This window comes from Gobio gobio (genome assembly GCF_949357685.1).
Source record: "Gobio gobio genome assembly, chromosome: 17".
Taxonomy (NCBI): domain Eukaryota; kingdom Metazoa; phylum Chordata; class Actinopteri; order Cypriniformes; family Gobionidae; genus Gobio; species Gobio gobio.
The window spans coordinates 14,633,603-14,651,089 of NC_137110.1; the positions used below are offsets into that span (position 1 = coordinate 14,633,603).

At 38.2% G+C, this 17,487-nt stretch overlaps 1 protein-coding gene across 1 annotated transcript; it reads left to right on the plus strand.

Annotated features, from left to right (window-relative positions):
• Positions 1 to 2,686: 2,686 nt before the first annotated feature.
• On the plus strand, positions 2,687 to 9,233 carry ip6k2b (inositol hexakisphosphate kinase 2b). Its single transcript, XM_079840469.1, has 5 exons — positions 2,687 to 3,216; positions 4,812 to 5,028; positions 5,519 to 5,667; positions 5,808 to 5,983; positions 7,803 to 9,233. Exons 1-5 carry the CDS (start codon positions 2,994 to 2,996, stop codon positions 8,328 to 8,330), a joined length of 1,293 nt encoding a protein of 430 aa, XP_079696595.1. The 5' UTR covers positions 2,687 to 2,993; the 3' UTR covers positions 8,331 to 9,233.
• Positions 9,234 to 17,487: the final 8,254 nt, after the last annotated feature.

A 17,487-nucleotide genomic window follows, 5' to 3' on the forward strand; every position in this document is an offset into this window, starting at 1 on the left:
GTGTGAGCTGAGCATATACAGATTAGCGCGGTTAGAAAAATCGTGCTGTACTTGTACTATTCTGACAGTATTTATATATATATATGGCAATATTTATGTCACACACAATGTAAGCACACCTTAGCGTACACTGGTCATGAACGGAGAACTCAAAATTCCCTTGATCTTTTGACACATAAGGTCATTGTACTATAAAAACATCCTGTAAATTCCATCTTATATTGAATCCAATCTGCCAAAATGACAGGATGTGGAATGTGCCACTTACACGTAATAGTGTGGCTAAACATCGCCTCCACAGAAAAAGATCAACACCTGCTTCTACATCACTGCCTGTTTAGCCCCGCCCACCAATTTGCACATGTAGTAGGTAAATAACGAGAGGGGCAAACACAGGTCTATGCAAAATACAAGCGATAAAGATGTCTTTGCATTGCCTTCCTTCTGATCACAACATTAATAAAAACAGTGGATGAACTTTATTTTTAATGAAGTTTCAGATCGCGTCAGTAAGAACTTGTACTTTGTTCACTTCATTTTACTGCGGATTCGTTTATAAACAAGGCACAATTTGATGCAGGAAAGATTGAAACTAAAAGACGATGCTGTGCCATCTATATTGGATCCGACAGTAATGTCACACCACACAAGTGTGAGGCACCATTTTTTAATACTTGGTCACTATTGCATTGTTCTGAGTATTTATGCATTTTTAACCTAAATCACAGCAGCGTTAGGGTTAGAAAGGATGTGCCTAAACGATCGACCTAAAGTCGACCTAAATAACGACTTATATAGTGATGACCAATTTCAAAACACGGCATCATGAAGCTTCAAAGCGTTATGAATCAGCGAGTCGATTCATGATTCGGATCGCGTGACTGCTGAAATACGTGACTTTGGCGTTCCAAACCGCTGAATCGACTCACTGATTCATAACGCTTCGAAGCTTCATGATTCTGTGTTTTGAAATCAGTCAACACACCGGCAAACTGCTTTGCGCTGTCTTTTGCTGTTATTTTTGTTGGCAAATGGGAATTTGCGTGCTTCATAATGGTTTCACCGATATCTATGGTTTTACCACGGGGTTTGCAGCTTTTCGATGACGTTCGCATCGGGTAATTACGTCACTTCAAAACGTTGCCATGGCAATAGGGGGAAATGGCGGCTCTTGTGTGAAGTAAACAAACATTTTTCAACTTTCTGCTAATATATATAACTTTTTTGCAATGAAAATGCGGGGATTATGAAATCATGCTATTGCCAAATAGGCAATTTATGCGACGAAAGTGCGGCGTATTTGAAAAAATGCGGCCCCCGTATTTTTTCAAATACGCCGCACTTTCGTCGCATAAATTGCCTATTTGGCAATAGCATGATTTCATAATCCCCGCATTTTCATTGCAAAAAAGTTATATATATATGCAGACTGGAGTCTTTAAACGCCTCAGATGTAAAGTTATTCGCTGTCAAAGTGACGCCAAAATTAATGGGAGTCAATGGGATGCTAACAGCAGGTGATGGCTTGGTTAGCAATGGCTGCCCCTATGGAAGGTACGCTTTCCGGGTGATGGATTACCCCCTTGGGTTTCACAGACAAGGCTTTGAGCTGTTTTAACTGAAAGCAACTTAAAGGGATAGTTCACCCAAAAATTTTAATTTAATGTTTATCTGATTTCCCACAGGGCATCCAAGATATAGGTGACTTTGTTTCTTCAGTAGAACACAAATGAAGATTTTTCTGTTGGACATAGTGGTGTATTAGATTAGAGGTAAAAATTATATAAATACTGTTCGGTTTCTCGAACAAACCGATCGTTTCGTGTCTTAAGACAACAATGTGTCGTCACGAGCCACAGGGTTTAATTTGAATTTGTCTGTGCATGTTTTTTTTTTTACTCTCATAGATTTTGTTACCATTCTCATGCAGTATACGACTGACAGACTGCAACGGTTGGAGTTAAAAATCTTCATTTGTGTTCTTCTGAAGAAACAAAGTCACCTATATCTTGGATGCCCTGGGGGTAAGCAGATAAACATCAAATTTTCATTTTTGGGGGAACTAACCCTTTAAGTGCCATGGTTTTGTCTCAAGATTCACACCAGTAATGTTTTTTAAGGCACGTTTATAAAAGCTACTTAAATGCCCTAATTGAACTAAGGCCTAATCCTGGCTTAATATAAGCCCCATTTGTGAAACCAGGCCTTTGAATTCCAAGGGTGTAACTAAAATACTCAAGATTAAGGGAACCAAATGTCAAATTTTATGAATCACTTTTGGGGAAACCTGTATTGATAAACCCCTATTCTGAAGACTAGTGGAATGCCTCCCCATCAATGTCCATTATAAATACAGACTTGGAATTTCTGGTTATATTTTCATTTTCCATGTTTCTACTGTTTTTCAGCTTCCTAGTCAAGCAGGAGAAAATAGCTGAGAACGACAGTGCACTTTCTCTTTCCTTTCCTTGTTCCTCGTATCTCTTTGTTTTGGTCTTTAACACACAACAACCCCCCACCTATATCTCTCTCTCACACACTCTCTTTCCTTTCCCTTTGTTTGTTCAGTTTCCCCTTTCTCACTTCCCACCCGACAACAGTTGCTGTGCTCTGATTGGCTGACTTTCAGGAGGGGGTGGAACCATGTGACCTGTTGTGATATTTTCCTGCCTGCTTAGAGCAAATCTCTCTCAGTTACAGAAGAGACAGGGACAGACACACACTCACATTCTGTCCTTAGTGTCAAACCACACTGCTACGCGTATAGAAAAATATTATTGTAACGTGCCTCCTTCTGGATTACCATTTCCATACTTCTTTAACAGGAAAAAACAGGAATATCTTTTTATTTTTCTCTGTCTTCTTTTGGTTTTCTCAACCTTTTGTGCCTGAACTGCCACCAGGGAAACGGGAACAACAGAGAAGGAGAAGAAAGAAAGCAATACAGATAGACAGCGATAGATCAGCCTGAGAGAGACGGATGTGTACGGAAGATGAGTCCGGCTTTAGAAGCGCTGATGGAGGGGTGTAGATACCCAGGGAAAGGAGAAATGAAGGGAGGAGTGATGTTAGAACCATTTGTCCATCAAGTCGGCGGTCATTCTTGTGTACTGCGGTTTGGGGAACAGACAATCTGTAAACCACTAATACCTAGAGAACACCAGTTTTACAAGAGCCTGCCACCAGAGATCCGCAAATTCACCCCACAGTACAAAGGTAAGTGGACACTTAACAGAATCATTACAACCAATCGGGCATATCTTGTTTGTGCTATTGTGTGCCATAGTCTTTCTCTCTCTTTCTTGCTTTCTATTTTGCTCTATCTGTGCATAAATTTGAATAACCAGTGCTTTAATCATCATTTTGAAGAATTTTTATAAATCATATTACACTGACTTAATTCCAACAGTGCAGCGTGATTCCTATAATAAGGCCATACTGACTTTTATATGCGGTAATTGATTGGATGGCCCTTTAGTGTTTTTTTTTTTCATGACATTTAAATTGCCATAGATAGACCGACAGATTGATAGAATTAAAAATGTAATAGATTAAAAAGGACAGATTAAGTGGCAACACAAGAACACTCTCAAAACACTTTTTGACACTCGGATTTATGTTCAAGGCATCAGATGGAATATCATGTTCAGTTCTTTTAGTCTGATATATTTAAACACACTCACGCACAGACACACTGGCATCTCTCGCAGTGTATTTGGCGGTGTCTTTGACTGGGCAGCCGTGTGGGACTAAAAAAAGCTGTCAGGCAGAGAGAAGATATGACAGGAAGGAAAGTATGTGGACACACTCACATGCTTGAGCATACTTGCAATACTTACATTCTCTTAGACACAAATATAAGGCTCAAATATGATCAAACATGTTTTACTTACTCACCATAACGCCTAAGACAGAAACAGACACTAACCACACATGTTCTCTGACTCAGCAAGGATAGGCCAAAGTGTGTTATGAGCGTTGGTGCAGAGACGTGACATCACTGCTGCTGATGTCATCGTTCTAGCCTGACTGCAGAGGTTGAGAGGCCGCAGGGTCCTTGTGCCTGCCGCTGTCTATCACATACTTGCACACAAACACCACAGACAGGTTTCAGCAGTTAAAGCTTGTGTTTTGTGATCAAAATAATTTGTATTAATGCTGCTTATGCCATTCAATGTTGAAACGGTTTTGCTGTTCTCTTTCTTTCTCTGTCTGTACCCCTACCTCTTTCAATTACCCATAATCCCCCTGTGATGCTTAGTTCTCTATCATGAGATGCCAGCATAAATCATGTCTTGGGCCACATGCTACTTGTGTATATGTATAGTTTTGCTTTGTATTTTATGTATTGACCTGTATTCCTAATGTATCAAAGCAGTTTTCCAATTTGTTACTGTTTGTATTTCAATTTCAATGATACGTTTTCTGTAAAACTTGCAGATGGTTTGTCCAATGAGTCGTAATAAAAGAGCTCATTGAATTGTACATTCTTGCCTCCTGACTGTTTTTTGTGTGTCTTTTTCTGCTTAGCACTAGAAGGCATGCAAAACACTCTCCCACACTCTTACATTTACATGACAGTGTTGAATATTCACTATGTACACACTTACATTCCCTTCTCAAACCCCTGCTTTTATTCTGTTTTATGCATAATAAGTACAGTTTAAGCTGGATTGGGTAAGAGCTACATTTTTTTAAAATCATCATATGATTCATAATATTTGAATCATATGTTGTTTATGCGTCAACACAATGTCCAAATGTACTCATTGTCTCTCTTTATCTCTTTCTTGCCCTCGTGCTGTCTTCAGGTGTGGTGTCGGTGAGTTTTGAGGAAGATGAGGTGGGGAATCTGTGTTTGATAGCATACCCGCTGCTCAGTGATCCAGCTGACTTGGAAAACAAGGAGCCCTCTGCTGACTGCGAGCCCAAGAATAAGCTTGTTAAGTGGGGGAAGAAGAAACCATCAGGCCTGCTCCCGGAAAACGAAAGAGCCAGACAGAGCCGCAAAGAGGAGAAGGGCAAAAGGTGAGGGAGGGCACATGATTCATAGACTGGAATCAGTAAAAAAAAAAAAAAAAAAAAAAAACTTTACATTGTTTCAAAAATGCATATTTATTTAAAAAATATATGTCACTGATTAAAAAATATATATATATTAAGCAGTACAAATGTTTTAAACATTGATAATAAGAAATGGTTATTGAGAACCAAATCGGCGTATTGGGATCATGTGACACTGAAGACTGGAGTAATGGCTGCAAAAAATTCTGCTTTGCCATCACAGGAATACATTTTATAAATTTAAAATTGTAATAATTTTTCACAATTTTACTGTTTTTAAAGTATTTTGGTTTAAATAAAGACAGCCTGTATGAGCATAAGATACTTCTTTCAAAAAACACTTTTAAACAATTGCATTTGTGTTAAGTACCTTATCATGTAATTCAATGTTTAGCACACAAAAAAAACACACATGACGATTGTAATTTGTTAACCCTTTCTCTTATCTCTGCAGTAATCGGGATGATAAGGCAGAGGTTTTATACTACAGCCTGGAAAAAGGAAATGTGGCTCCTCAGATCAAACACAACCCTTGGAGTCTGCAGTGTCACCAGCAACACCTACAGAGGATGAAGGAGAACTCCAAACACAGAAATCAGCACAGTATCCTTTTTAACGATTGAATTACCACTGTATATTGATTCGATGAGAGAACCAGAACAAAATCATGCAAACACATTTATACAATCAGATATTCAACCATGTAGGAGTATTTTTTTTCCTTGACTCATGACCCCTCTTAGAATTTATTCTGCTGGAGAATCTAACGTGGCGGTACCGGGTTCCATGCGTTCTCGATCTGAAAATGGGAACACGTCAGCATGGGGACGATGCCTCTGAAGAGAAGAAAGCAAATCAGATTCGTAAATGCCAACAAAGCACTTCCTCTTCTATTGGAGTACGCCTCTGCGGCATGCAGGTAGTTACACATGTTCTGAATATACATGTGCACATCATGTATAGTAATTTTTAAATGGTATTATTCACTGTTGTCCAGGCAATTGATTTTTCTTTATATAGCCATGCTGGTTTAATGGTTGTAGTAGGGATGCAAAATATTCAAGTACCATATTGATTTTTGGTCTACATTGGATATTCAATTCAAATTTATTTGTATTGCGCTTTTCACGATACATATCGTTTCAAAGCAGCTTCCCAGAAAATGCATCTACATTACAATTTAAATTGATTTGTACATGTTATGCATTTCAGAATTGCACATATACAAAGCACACAGATTAGCTAACTATCTATTATTTATTAATATAATAACTATGGCACAGAAATAAGAATACATGTTGTTAATGAATAGGGTATATAGAGATGAGCATGAGTGCGTGTTGATATACAGTATCTTGTCAGATTTTGAATTGTTAATTTAATTGTAAATAATCATTTCCCCTATTTTTACATTTTATATTACCTTTGTTGTCATCTAATGCTCACTTAAAGTTAATTAAGGATAAAACAGTAATAATTTAATAACATTGGTAAATTAAATATTTATGTATGTTATAATGTGCTTAAATTCACTTTTAGCATTTAAAACAACTGTTTGTATTTATTTTTTTAATTAATAATTGTACAAAATAGTTTAGAATTGTAATATCTTCTGAAAATTGTCAATCATTTTTTATTTCTGTATTATTTTACAGAATATCTTAAAGGCATAGTTCACCCAAAAACGAAAATTTGATGTTTTTCTGCTTACCCCTAAGGCATCCAAGATGTAGGTGTCTTCGTTTCTTCAGTAGAACACAAATGAAGATTTTTAACTCCAACCGTTGCTGTGTGTCACTCATATAATGCTTGTCAATGTAGTCTAATTCTATTAGAGTAAAAAAAAACATGGACAGACAACTTCAAATTAAACCCACGGCTCGGGACGACACATTGATGTCTTAAGACACGAAACGATCGGTTTCTGAGAGAAACCGAACGGTATTTATGCAATTATATCACCTCATAACAGACGAACGCTTCAGCGCTCCAGACTGCCATCAATTCCCGTGTGTGAGGTCAAAATTCCGGCCGGGTCATAGCTATATACATAGATTCCTCATTAGTGCCAGCGTGGATCATGGCGTGGATCGCTCGAATGAGGAATCTACGTATACATATCTATGACCCGGCCGGAATTTTGACCTCACACACGTGAAGTGATGGCAGTCTGGAGCGCTGAAGCGTTCGTCTGATATGAGGTGAAATTAATTGCATAAATACCGTTCGGTTTCTCTCAGAAACCGATCGTTTCGTGTCTTAAGACGTCAATGTGTCGACACGAGCCGCGGGTTTAATTTGAAGTTGTCTGTCCATGTTTTTTTTACTCTAATAGAATTAGACCCCATTGACAAGCATTATATGAGTGACACAGCAACGGTTGGAGTTAAAAATCTTAATTTGTGTTCTACTGAAGAAACAAAGACACCTTCATCTTGGATGCCTTAGGGGTAAGCAGAAAAACATCACATTTTGGTTTTTGGGTGAACTATCCCTTTACTAATTACATTTTGTATTTATTATATTTTAATATTGGTGCATCCCTAGTTTCTAGTATCACTCTGGTCTTTTCTTTCACATCATAAAATATTTTCAAATCAGTTGTGTAATGAGAATGTACAGTCAGAGTTTTGCTATAATGTTTTTTCTTTATTCATATTTGTTCAATGTGTTCTTTTTAATAATTGTGTTATTAGTACAACCCTAAGTCTGATTCCGATCTTTATTTTCCCTAATAGGTGTATCACAACGCTACAGGACAGCTGATATTCATGAATAAGTATCACGGGCGTAAGTTGAGTCTGGCCGGGTTCAAAGAGGCTCTGTGCCAGTTCTTTAGTGACGGCCGAGTTCTGCGCAGAGAACTTCTGACCCCAGTGTTGCAAAGACTGAGAGAAATGAGAGCAGTGCTGGAGGCCTGCGAGAGCTATCGTTTCTTCTCCTCCTCTCTTCTCGTCATCTACGACGGGGCTCCACCCCCTGCCCCATCTAGATCGCGGCCCTCTCGTGGAGGAGAGGAGGAAGATGAGGAGGACGATGATGAAGATGAGGACGATGATGAAGAGGGAGCCTACGGAGGCCGTCACGATCACTCCAGCGGCAGTTCGCCAACGGTGGATGTTCGAATGATCGATTTCGCCCACACGACGTGCCGCGATTACGGAGAGGATGGCATCGTTCATGAGGGCGGAGATAGCGGCTACATCTTCGGCCTGCAGAATCTCATCAGCATTCTGTCACAGCTTGAGGAGCACAGCAACGATTAAACACTTGTGCGACATCATACCGTGCATCTGCCATGCCAGGCTTACCGTGGGCACCCTGAACATGCCATCAGGGGTAAAAGTTCACGCTTAGCTCGCCCCGCTCTGCTTTTTCAAAGCCCTAGCGGGGAGCAGTTACGTAGGCAAGGGTCAAAGGAAAATCCTGAATTCCTAGAATCCTTCGGGAGCTGAATGGACTGAACCGTTTTGTAATTTCTCGCTGAGGTGATGGAGTGCAGTCCCTCTCCACGCCTATTGTTTCTGCTTGCCCTGAATCACAGATGGGCGGCAGTAGAGTCTTATCTGCTCTGTGTCTTTATTTGTTCCTTCATCTATCAAAGATAAGAGAAATAAGCTGCTGCTTGCATTAAAAGAGACGTTTATACAAAGACATTTGCAAAAACTGATGTTCTACCCACCTTTGAAGAGTGGTGGGTTTGTAGCAACCGTAGCACAATCATAAATTGATATGACGAGCAACTTAGCAACATCCATGAAGGTGCTTTAGAAACACTAAGCAGGAACCTGCAGGACTCAAGGGAAGAGTACTTACTCTGTACTTGTAGGGAATGGTGGGTTTGTGGGAAAGGGAATTTGCATAGTCCTTTCCACATTCCTTATCATAAAAGACTTTTTCTCTTGGACATTTTAATATATTTCAGTGTCTTGGATCCTCTTCATTCCATAGCCATGTGTTGAAGATTAGCATCCTCACTCCAGAGACTTTAAAGAGAACCCTATTTATTTATAAGAATATTTCTATCAAACGTGAATGGAAATGTGACATTCCATCCTTTAGTTCTACCGTATGTTATAAGTGATATAGGTAGAGAAATTATTTTTATGTCATGGTTTTCTTTGTTTTGACATGATGAAACAAAATAAAGAGAAATCTGTTTTGTTGTGGTACATTTTGAAGCCTATTATTTCTCTGTGTTTGTTTTGTATAAAATAAGATTACAGCCTATTTGACATTCGCCATTAAGCAACTATAAAGTAACAAACTAAGGTAAGCGCAAATGTTTGTTTGCTTGAAACAAATAGCCAAGTAGAGTTCCTCCAAAGGCAGATTATACATTTGGTCGAAGACTGGCTAATGTGTTAACAGCAGCAGTGTACTTGTACAGTAGGTTCAGACCCTGGTCAGTGAACATGGTTCAAATGAAGGCCGTATGGTCTTGATATGAGATACAACTGAGTGAAATGCTTTCTAAACTATAAATAAGCAACATCGCTTTCATTTGACAGAGAGCACTGGATTCAGACACCAGATGTATCCTACAACTCGCTGCTGCTTTATATTACCGGTTTGCTAAACCTTTCAAAAAGCTTTCTGCGAGCACTCTCTAAGCCTGTTATTTGCGCAGGAGTGTGGGGGGATTTTGGCTGGATTGTATGTTAGAACTGCGTACATGCAGACTGTTTGTGCGTTTCCTCATGTAACCTCTCTTGATGAGGATTTTGTGTGTGCATGCTGTGTATGTTTGTGGAATATGTAAGTAGATATAGTGTTTTGCGGGTCATTCACCACTATGTATGTCCTCTTGTGGCCTTGGCGCCGTCTGTGGCTGTCTCAGCTGTTCTAGCTCTCACATTCCTGAGTAAAGCTCTGGATTACATTCTAAATGCCGGAAAACTACTCGCAAATGGGAAACACCATCGCCACGTTTCGAATCAGGTCAGCATGTGAATGCTTTCCGGGAGAGAGCAATTAGTTTGAAAACTGAAAATCCAGGTAACAAACACTAAGTGGAAAGTGTAAATGGAATGCTGTAAAAGAGTCACACAAAGACAGCGTGTGACTGTGGACGGAAAATACCAAATAGCAGAAACGTCATGCGATTGCTACATTTTCCCCTCAAGACAGGAAACATCTGATTTACTCAGATTACTTTGAATGCCTTAAATAGTACGATTCGCTTGCTTTTCTCCATGTTTATTCTTCACAGAAATGTAATTGAAACCCTCTAGATGCCTTGAGTTATGGCAATTGTGCACTTTCAGTATAATTTAGTCTCGTTGCAATTGCTGACATTTATGTTATGTTGGCTGTGACTAAAGTGGTTAGATTTTTTTGAACATGTGTATGCTGTCTGCATGAATGTTATCTTTTGACAGCTCCCAATGACATCCTTTCTCCTCTTCTGTTGCTGGGAGCATGGGTTTTTGTAAAAATGGTGGATTACTATGGCAACCATCTCTGTATTTTTAGCTAGATGCATAATGTGATCGGAGAAAAAATAGGTATTTGGCCCAAAAACCCAGAAATTTTACGGAGCATACGCTGAAAAAAAGCACAAATAGACTAGACGATAGAGGCCATATATCTTCCCTGTTATGTAGTACTAATGAGCACACACATATATCACCATAAAAGTCCATGACTTGTATGCCATAGAAAAAAATCACATCCCACAGGTTTGGAATGAGTAAATAATGGCATTAATTTTGGGTGTACTATTCATTTAACTGACATGAAACCTCATTAGGCTGAAATATGAGATGTACGTGGAGTCAGACATGCAGTCGTTTCCTCTCATTCTTTTGGGACCTTGTTATGTGCTATCACAATGCTTACACAATGTGTTTATTATCTGTTAATCAAATTAATTGCCTTGTCCATCCTTGTAACAAGGCCACAAGAATAGTGAAGCACTTTAGCACTTCTGTCCTAGAAACTCTCATTGTCTGTGTCCCAGATAAGGTTGTATTTTTAACTTGTTCTTTATATGTACTTTGGTACTAAGACCTTAAGAATGTATGTAAGCACTTTATTCACAGTACATTTAGCTGGACACTCTGAGGTAATGATTAAACAGAACACATAACAGCAAACAGGTGTTTATTGCCTATATCCATTCCACTAATCTGAATAAAATTATAAAGATGGATAAAGAATGATAGCATGATAATAAATAAATTGGGAGGGAGACAAAGAGGTATACCCTTTGGGGTAAGAAGGAAGGGAGAATAGAGCAGAAGAGAGAGTTATTTAATCTGACTGTGAGGATGAACATTCAGTTCTGTGCAAAGTTCATTAAACTGCTGACAAACATTATGGACAAAGTATACAACACCACTAACAGGGACGAGAACACACATTCATTTATATTAGTATGTTTTGTTATTGTTGTTAGGTTCATTTTCAATCCCTGATGTTTCAGATGGCCATGGCAAATATTCTCCTTTTTTTTCTAATGACCACAATTTGTCTGAGATTGAGGTTATTTTGGGCTGTGTTTGATAAGTTTCATAATGTGCAGAACTGATTCTCTACCCTTTTACCATAAATGAAGTTCTACACTATTTAAATGAAACTGTGACTAATAGTTTTGCTTTATGACTAACACGATTTACACTTTCAAAATAACGTCCAAATGTTTCGCTAATGAATCATCACACACAGCAAGTCCCACTGAGAGCTGAACGCTATGTGTGTGTCATGTAAAACAGCAGAGGCTATGGCGGCCCATAATCTGGTCTAATCCAAATCTGTTTACTACCGATCATGTTCCCAGTAGAACTGGTGGCGAAAGACAATCAGGGTCTCCTTCTGAATTGTTATCTGATATGTTTTTCACTCTTAAAGAAACTGACACATGATATTGAGTACATTTGTGTTTTCCAGAATCTTCTTGGATTGTGTTTATACATGAGTATAGGTTGTAATGGTCTGGGTGTATGTTACTTTAAGACCCATGTTTGGTGTTTCCCCGAGCAGAGGTGAATGTATGCTGAGCCATTCTGTTCTGCTTTGTGCTTTTCTTTAAACAAAATACAATCATTAATGGTAGCCTGTGTCATGTGGATCATTTACAACGCACTATACGTTACTAGGTGTGTAGGTGTTTAAAGGATCTATACCCAACTGCCTCTCACATGACACTGATGTCATCACTGATAATTGCATGACATCAAAACTCCCATGACATCAAAGCCTTCCCACGTATTTGAGGAGACATGGAGTTAAATCCAAACTGGAAATTCTTCTAAAAATAAAATGGTTGTGTTGGCATGTGGTGTGTGGTGGTTACACCCTTTCCTCTTTTTAAAACACACACACCCTGGAAAAGGAAAGGGTGTGGCCACACACGCCACACATTCCTTAAAGAGAAAGAGAGACTTATATATGGAAATTTGTGTAAATGGTATGTAAAATCATTCATAAATCCATTCATTTGGAAATTGTCCCATTCAAGTGAGGTGACTTGTGAATGACTTACACTGACACAAAAAAATATCAAACTGGCTTATGATTGGAATAACGTGATAAGAATAAACTGTTGTCCTGTCTGTATTCAAATCCATGTCTAAATGTTTGAGAGTTTATTGTGTCTCACACAGGCCATGCTCTTATTGTAATGAGTTATGGATAAGAGAGTCAGTCAGAGGTTGAGAGATAACCGTTTATTATAAGCATTTTTGTTGACACAGTGTTCTCATTATTGTCGCATAGGCTGAAAGAGTGAGTACTGGTCTCTGTAACGTTACTCAGACTCTTTCTCCCACTTTGTTTCTTTTTACATTTTTATCATCAGTGATCTCTCCTATTGAAAATTTCACTCACTCATATTCACAAATGTATGTAACGCATAAATAGGTCAGAAGCCACAAGAGAAGCCATGGAGAAAAGGGTTAGTTCATCCAAAAATGAAAATGATGTAATTTATTACTCACCCTTATGCCGTTCCACACCCGTTCATCTTCGGAACACAAATTAAGATATTTCAAAACACTGCTTCATGAAGCTTTGGAGCATATCGAATCAGTGTATCGATTCAGCGGTTCGGAGCGCTAAAGTCACGTGATTTCAGCAGTTTGATGCGGTTTGACACGCGATCCAAATCATGATTCAATACCAGTTGCCAAGTCCGCGTATAACATGTGACTTTGGGCTTCTTTTTTTTGCCAAGTCGCGTTAAAAAATCAAGAGTCACGGGTAGCGTTTTTTTTGGCTTATTTAAAAAATGTGGTTGCTTGTTAGGAAAATAGGTATAATAAGTAACTTTGTTTCTTTACATTTATGGTCGCTGTTTTGTCCAATACATTGGCTGATACTCTCTTCTCACAGCTAATAGCCATTCAGTGCAATGATACAAGTGCTGTAGTAATTCGTCCTCATACATCCCGTCTCCTTCTCCCCCTCAGTGAAGAAAAATCGCGTTCAACGTGCTGGCATGTGACGTTATAAATGCACGTAATGGTAGTTAGTCGTAAATAGACGTATACACTCAACTAAAGGATTATTAGGAACACCATACTAATACTGTGTTTGACCACCTTCCGCCTTCAGAACTGCCTTAATTCTACGTGGCATTGATTCAACAAGGTGCTGAAAGCATTCTTTAGAAATGTTGGCCCATATTGATAGGATAGCATCTTGCAGTTGATGGAGATTTGTGGGATGCACATCCAGGGCACGAAGCTCCCGTTCCACCACATCCCAAAGATGCTCTATTGGGTTGAGATCTGGTGACTGTGGGGGCCATTTTAGTACAGTGAACTCATTGTCATGTTCAAGAGCTTTGTGACATGGTGCATTATCCTGCTGGAAGTAGCCATCAGAAGATGGGTACATGGTGGTCATAAAGGTATGGACATGGTCAAAAACAATGCTCAGGTAGGCAATGGCATTTAAACGATGCCCAATTGGCACTAAGGGGTCTAAAGTGTGCCAAGAAAACATCCCCCACACCATTACACCACCACCACCAGCCTGCACAGTGGTAACAAGGCATGATGGATCCATGCTCTCATTCTGTTTACGCCAAATTCTGACTCTACCATCTGAATGTCTCAACAGAAATCAAGACTCATCAGACCAGGCAACATTTTTCCAGTCTTCAACTGTCCAATTTTGGTGAGCTTGTGCAAATTGTAGCCTCTTTTTCCTATTTGTATTGGAGATGAGTGGTACCCGGTGGGGTCTTCTGCTGTTGTAGCCCATCCGCCTCAAGGTTGTGCGTGTTGTGGCTTCACAAATGCTTTGCTGCATACCTCGGTTGTAACGAGTGGTTATTTCAGTCAAATTTGCTCTTCTATCAGCTTGAATCTGTCGGCCCATTCTCCTCTGACCTCTAGCATCAACAAGGCATTTTCGCCCACAGGACTGCCGCATACTGGATGTTTTTCCCTTTTCACACCATTCTTTGTAAACCCTAGAAATGGTTGTGGAGTGAAAATCCCAGTAACTGAGCAGATTGTGAAATACTCAGACCGGCCCGTCTGGCACCAACAACCATGCCACGCTCAAAATTGCTTAAATCACCTTTCTTCCCCATTCTGACATTCAGTTCGGAGTTCAGGAGATTGTCTAGACCAGGACCACACCCCTGAAGCAACTGCCATGTGATTGGTTGATTAGATAATTGCATTAATGAGAAATTGAACAGGTGTTCCTAATAATCCTTTGAGTGAGTGTACATTTTTACAAACAATGCCACCAACAGAGATGGAGAGGAAACAGGGAGGAGTTTAATAAAAAAGAAAAAAAAGTATAATAATGTATTTAAAATTACTGGCTATTATTTAAAAAAATATATAAACCGTAGGTATGGTTTTATTATGGTTATATTAATCAATTATAAATAAATAATTTATTTTATTATAAATATATGGCTATATTGCAGCGCTCCCTTAGTGGTTGCCTGCATCCCAATGTGCATACTATCCATCCTAAATAGTATGTGACATTATTAAATTTCAATACTATTCAGGGCAGATAGTATATGCACAGATAGTATATGCACATTGAGATGCTGGGCTTGTCTTTTTCACGGTTTGCAGTGTGTGTGTGTGTGTTCACTACTCACTGCTCCTAATATGTGTGCACTAACTCCGACTATGGGTTACCATAATTGGCCTTCACGTCACTTTTTCTCTTTTTCCATCTCCAACCCTATTCTGTTCACAGCAGATCGGAGGATATTGTGTGCCTTTTATTGCAATTTGATGATTTTTGTAAAATCACATCTGTTTTTGCTTTTCAAACTCCAAGAGGTTAATATGTTGCAGGCTCATTTATTGATAAAAAAATAATTGATCATAAATGATATTGATGATAATAAATAATATAATAATATTGGGCTTGTTTTTGAAGCTGCAGTTGCTTATTTGTGTGCTCCGAAGCTTCATGAAGTAGTGTTTTGAAATTGGTTATCACTATAAGTCGTTATTTAGTTTTTGTTGGCGCACAAAATATATTCTTGTCGCTTTATAATATTAATATTGAACTGTACTCACATTAACTGATTTAAATATGTTTTTAGTACATTAATGGATCTTGAGAGTGTAAATTTAATTGCTGCCTATGCAGGCCTCACTGAGCCATCGGATTTCAACAAAAATATCTTAATTTGTGTTTCGAAGATGAACGGAGATCTTATGGGTGTGGAACGGCATAAGGGTGAGTAATAAATTACATTATTTAAATTTTTGGGTGAACTAACCCTTTAAGACTGAGACTGTTGACAACATCAGTCAGTGACATTTTAAGACAGTAGGTCTGACCAAATAAAGTCTGATATTGTCTGGAACTTTAATCAAATTGTGATTTAATATGTCAATATCTGGAATGTGATATGCTGAGATGATTGTGTGAAAGAAGAAATAGAGGGAAGAGGGATTTATAAATGACAGAGATAACTTGTGATGTTGTCCTCTATGCGCAAATTTAGTTGCGTAACGGCAATGGACAAAACTGTCCACTCTTCAGCAGTCACTGTGTGTGTAGTGACTGCCAAAATGCAGCTAAGCAGTGCAGAATTGCAGTGGAGGAAATCCTTATGGCTGTTTCCAAAAATAGACAAAAACCCTGTGCATCTGTTTGAGGGAGTAAAATGTCCTTGCTAAAGTACTATGTAGCCTGTATTTGTATTGTATTAGGATCCATTTCACATCAAAACACCATCACCATTCACACAAGCACATATTTTTACACGCAATAATATCCACAACAGGTCCATAGTGAATTCCTGTTTTCAAGTTAGGGTTATATTTCATAGAATTATGTTTTTAATTTTGAGACCTATCTACATTTAGCACATTGAGTTTAGCTCCTCTGTAGAGATCATTATAATCCGAGACCCACGCTAATTTGATGTTTTTGATTTATTAGGTAACTGCTTGCTTTTTTTGATTCAGTTGATATTGACTTAAATTATTAATATGCAAATAAAAATCCTTCATAAAACACAACGCAACTCATGCAATGATAGAAAATACCATACATCTATTTTGATGAGCAAATGGAGCCCTCTGTTGGTTAAATAAATAAACTGTGGAAAAGAGAAACCTTCATTTATTTAAACTATAAACTAACGGTTCCATGACACCCACTGATCGAAAGTGAAACTGCTCGTTTAATTTAATTGATTTGACTGGATTTGATTTCATTGAACATAATTAAAAAGACTGATCGCTGAATTCTTCCACTTTGGCCTATGAAAATAAGGAAGGCTTTGCATGCTGTGATTCGCTGAAAATTATTTGTTTTTGTTTTGTTTTTTCTTTTATTGTGGATAAAGATCATTAGTAAATTCTGCTGAGTGAGTGCTTTAGTTTCCACTCTAACAGTTGAAAACAAGACATGAAGACATTCTTGTTAAGAATAGCCTCTCAATTTGGCCTCGCAGCTTCACTACAATCAATATCATAATAGCAGAATTTGATTGTACAATTACTTAAGTGGAAACTAATGTATCTATAACAATACAGATAATTAAAATGTCAAAAGTGGCCGTCCATTTACTCTGGATACATTAAAGGATCAAGTCTTTTTAACCGGAAGTACATTGTAATTGAATGTATTGTTTAGCGTCCCCCTTTTTCAACTTTCTTCATAAAACGTACAGTTCCTTTTTGTCATAACCATATATATTCTTAATGAGATACTAATTATTTAAAAAATGTAGTCTATTTAAACTTAGCTCAATTCAATTAATTTACGTTAAATGAAAACATACACTTGTCTTTAAATACTAATTTAAACCACTTTAACAGTTAGCTAAATTCACTTTTAAGATTATTATATTTTCTTTACTTTGTAAACCCTGCATAACAGTAAAAAAACACACACAAAAAACAAAGAGACACAAAGCGGCCACTTGATCAAATCACAGGACGTGAAACAGAAGATCAACGCGCTGTTCATCTGACGTGT

Excerpts from the sequence above, each read along its gene's own strand:
- ip6k2b (XM_079840469.1), top strand. The coding sequence starts at position 2,994 with ATGAGTCCGGCTTTAGAAGCGCTGATGGAGGGGTGTAGATACCCAGGG. Across the intron at positions 3,217-4,811 it reads ATTCACCCCACAGTACAAAG|GTGTGGTGTCGGTGAGTTTT; the intron begins GTAAGTGGACAC and ends TGCTGTCTTCAG. Across the intron at positions 5,668-5,807 it reads CAAACACAGAAATCAGCACA|AATTTATTCTGCTGGAGAAT; the intron begins GTATCCTTTTTA and ends GACCCCTCTTAG.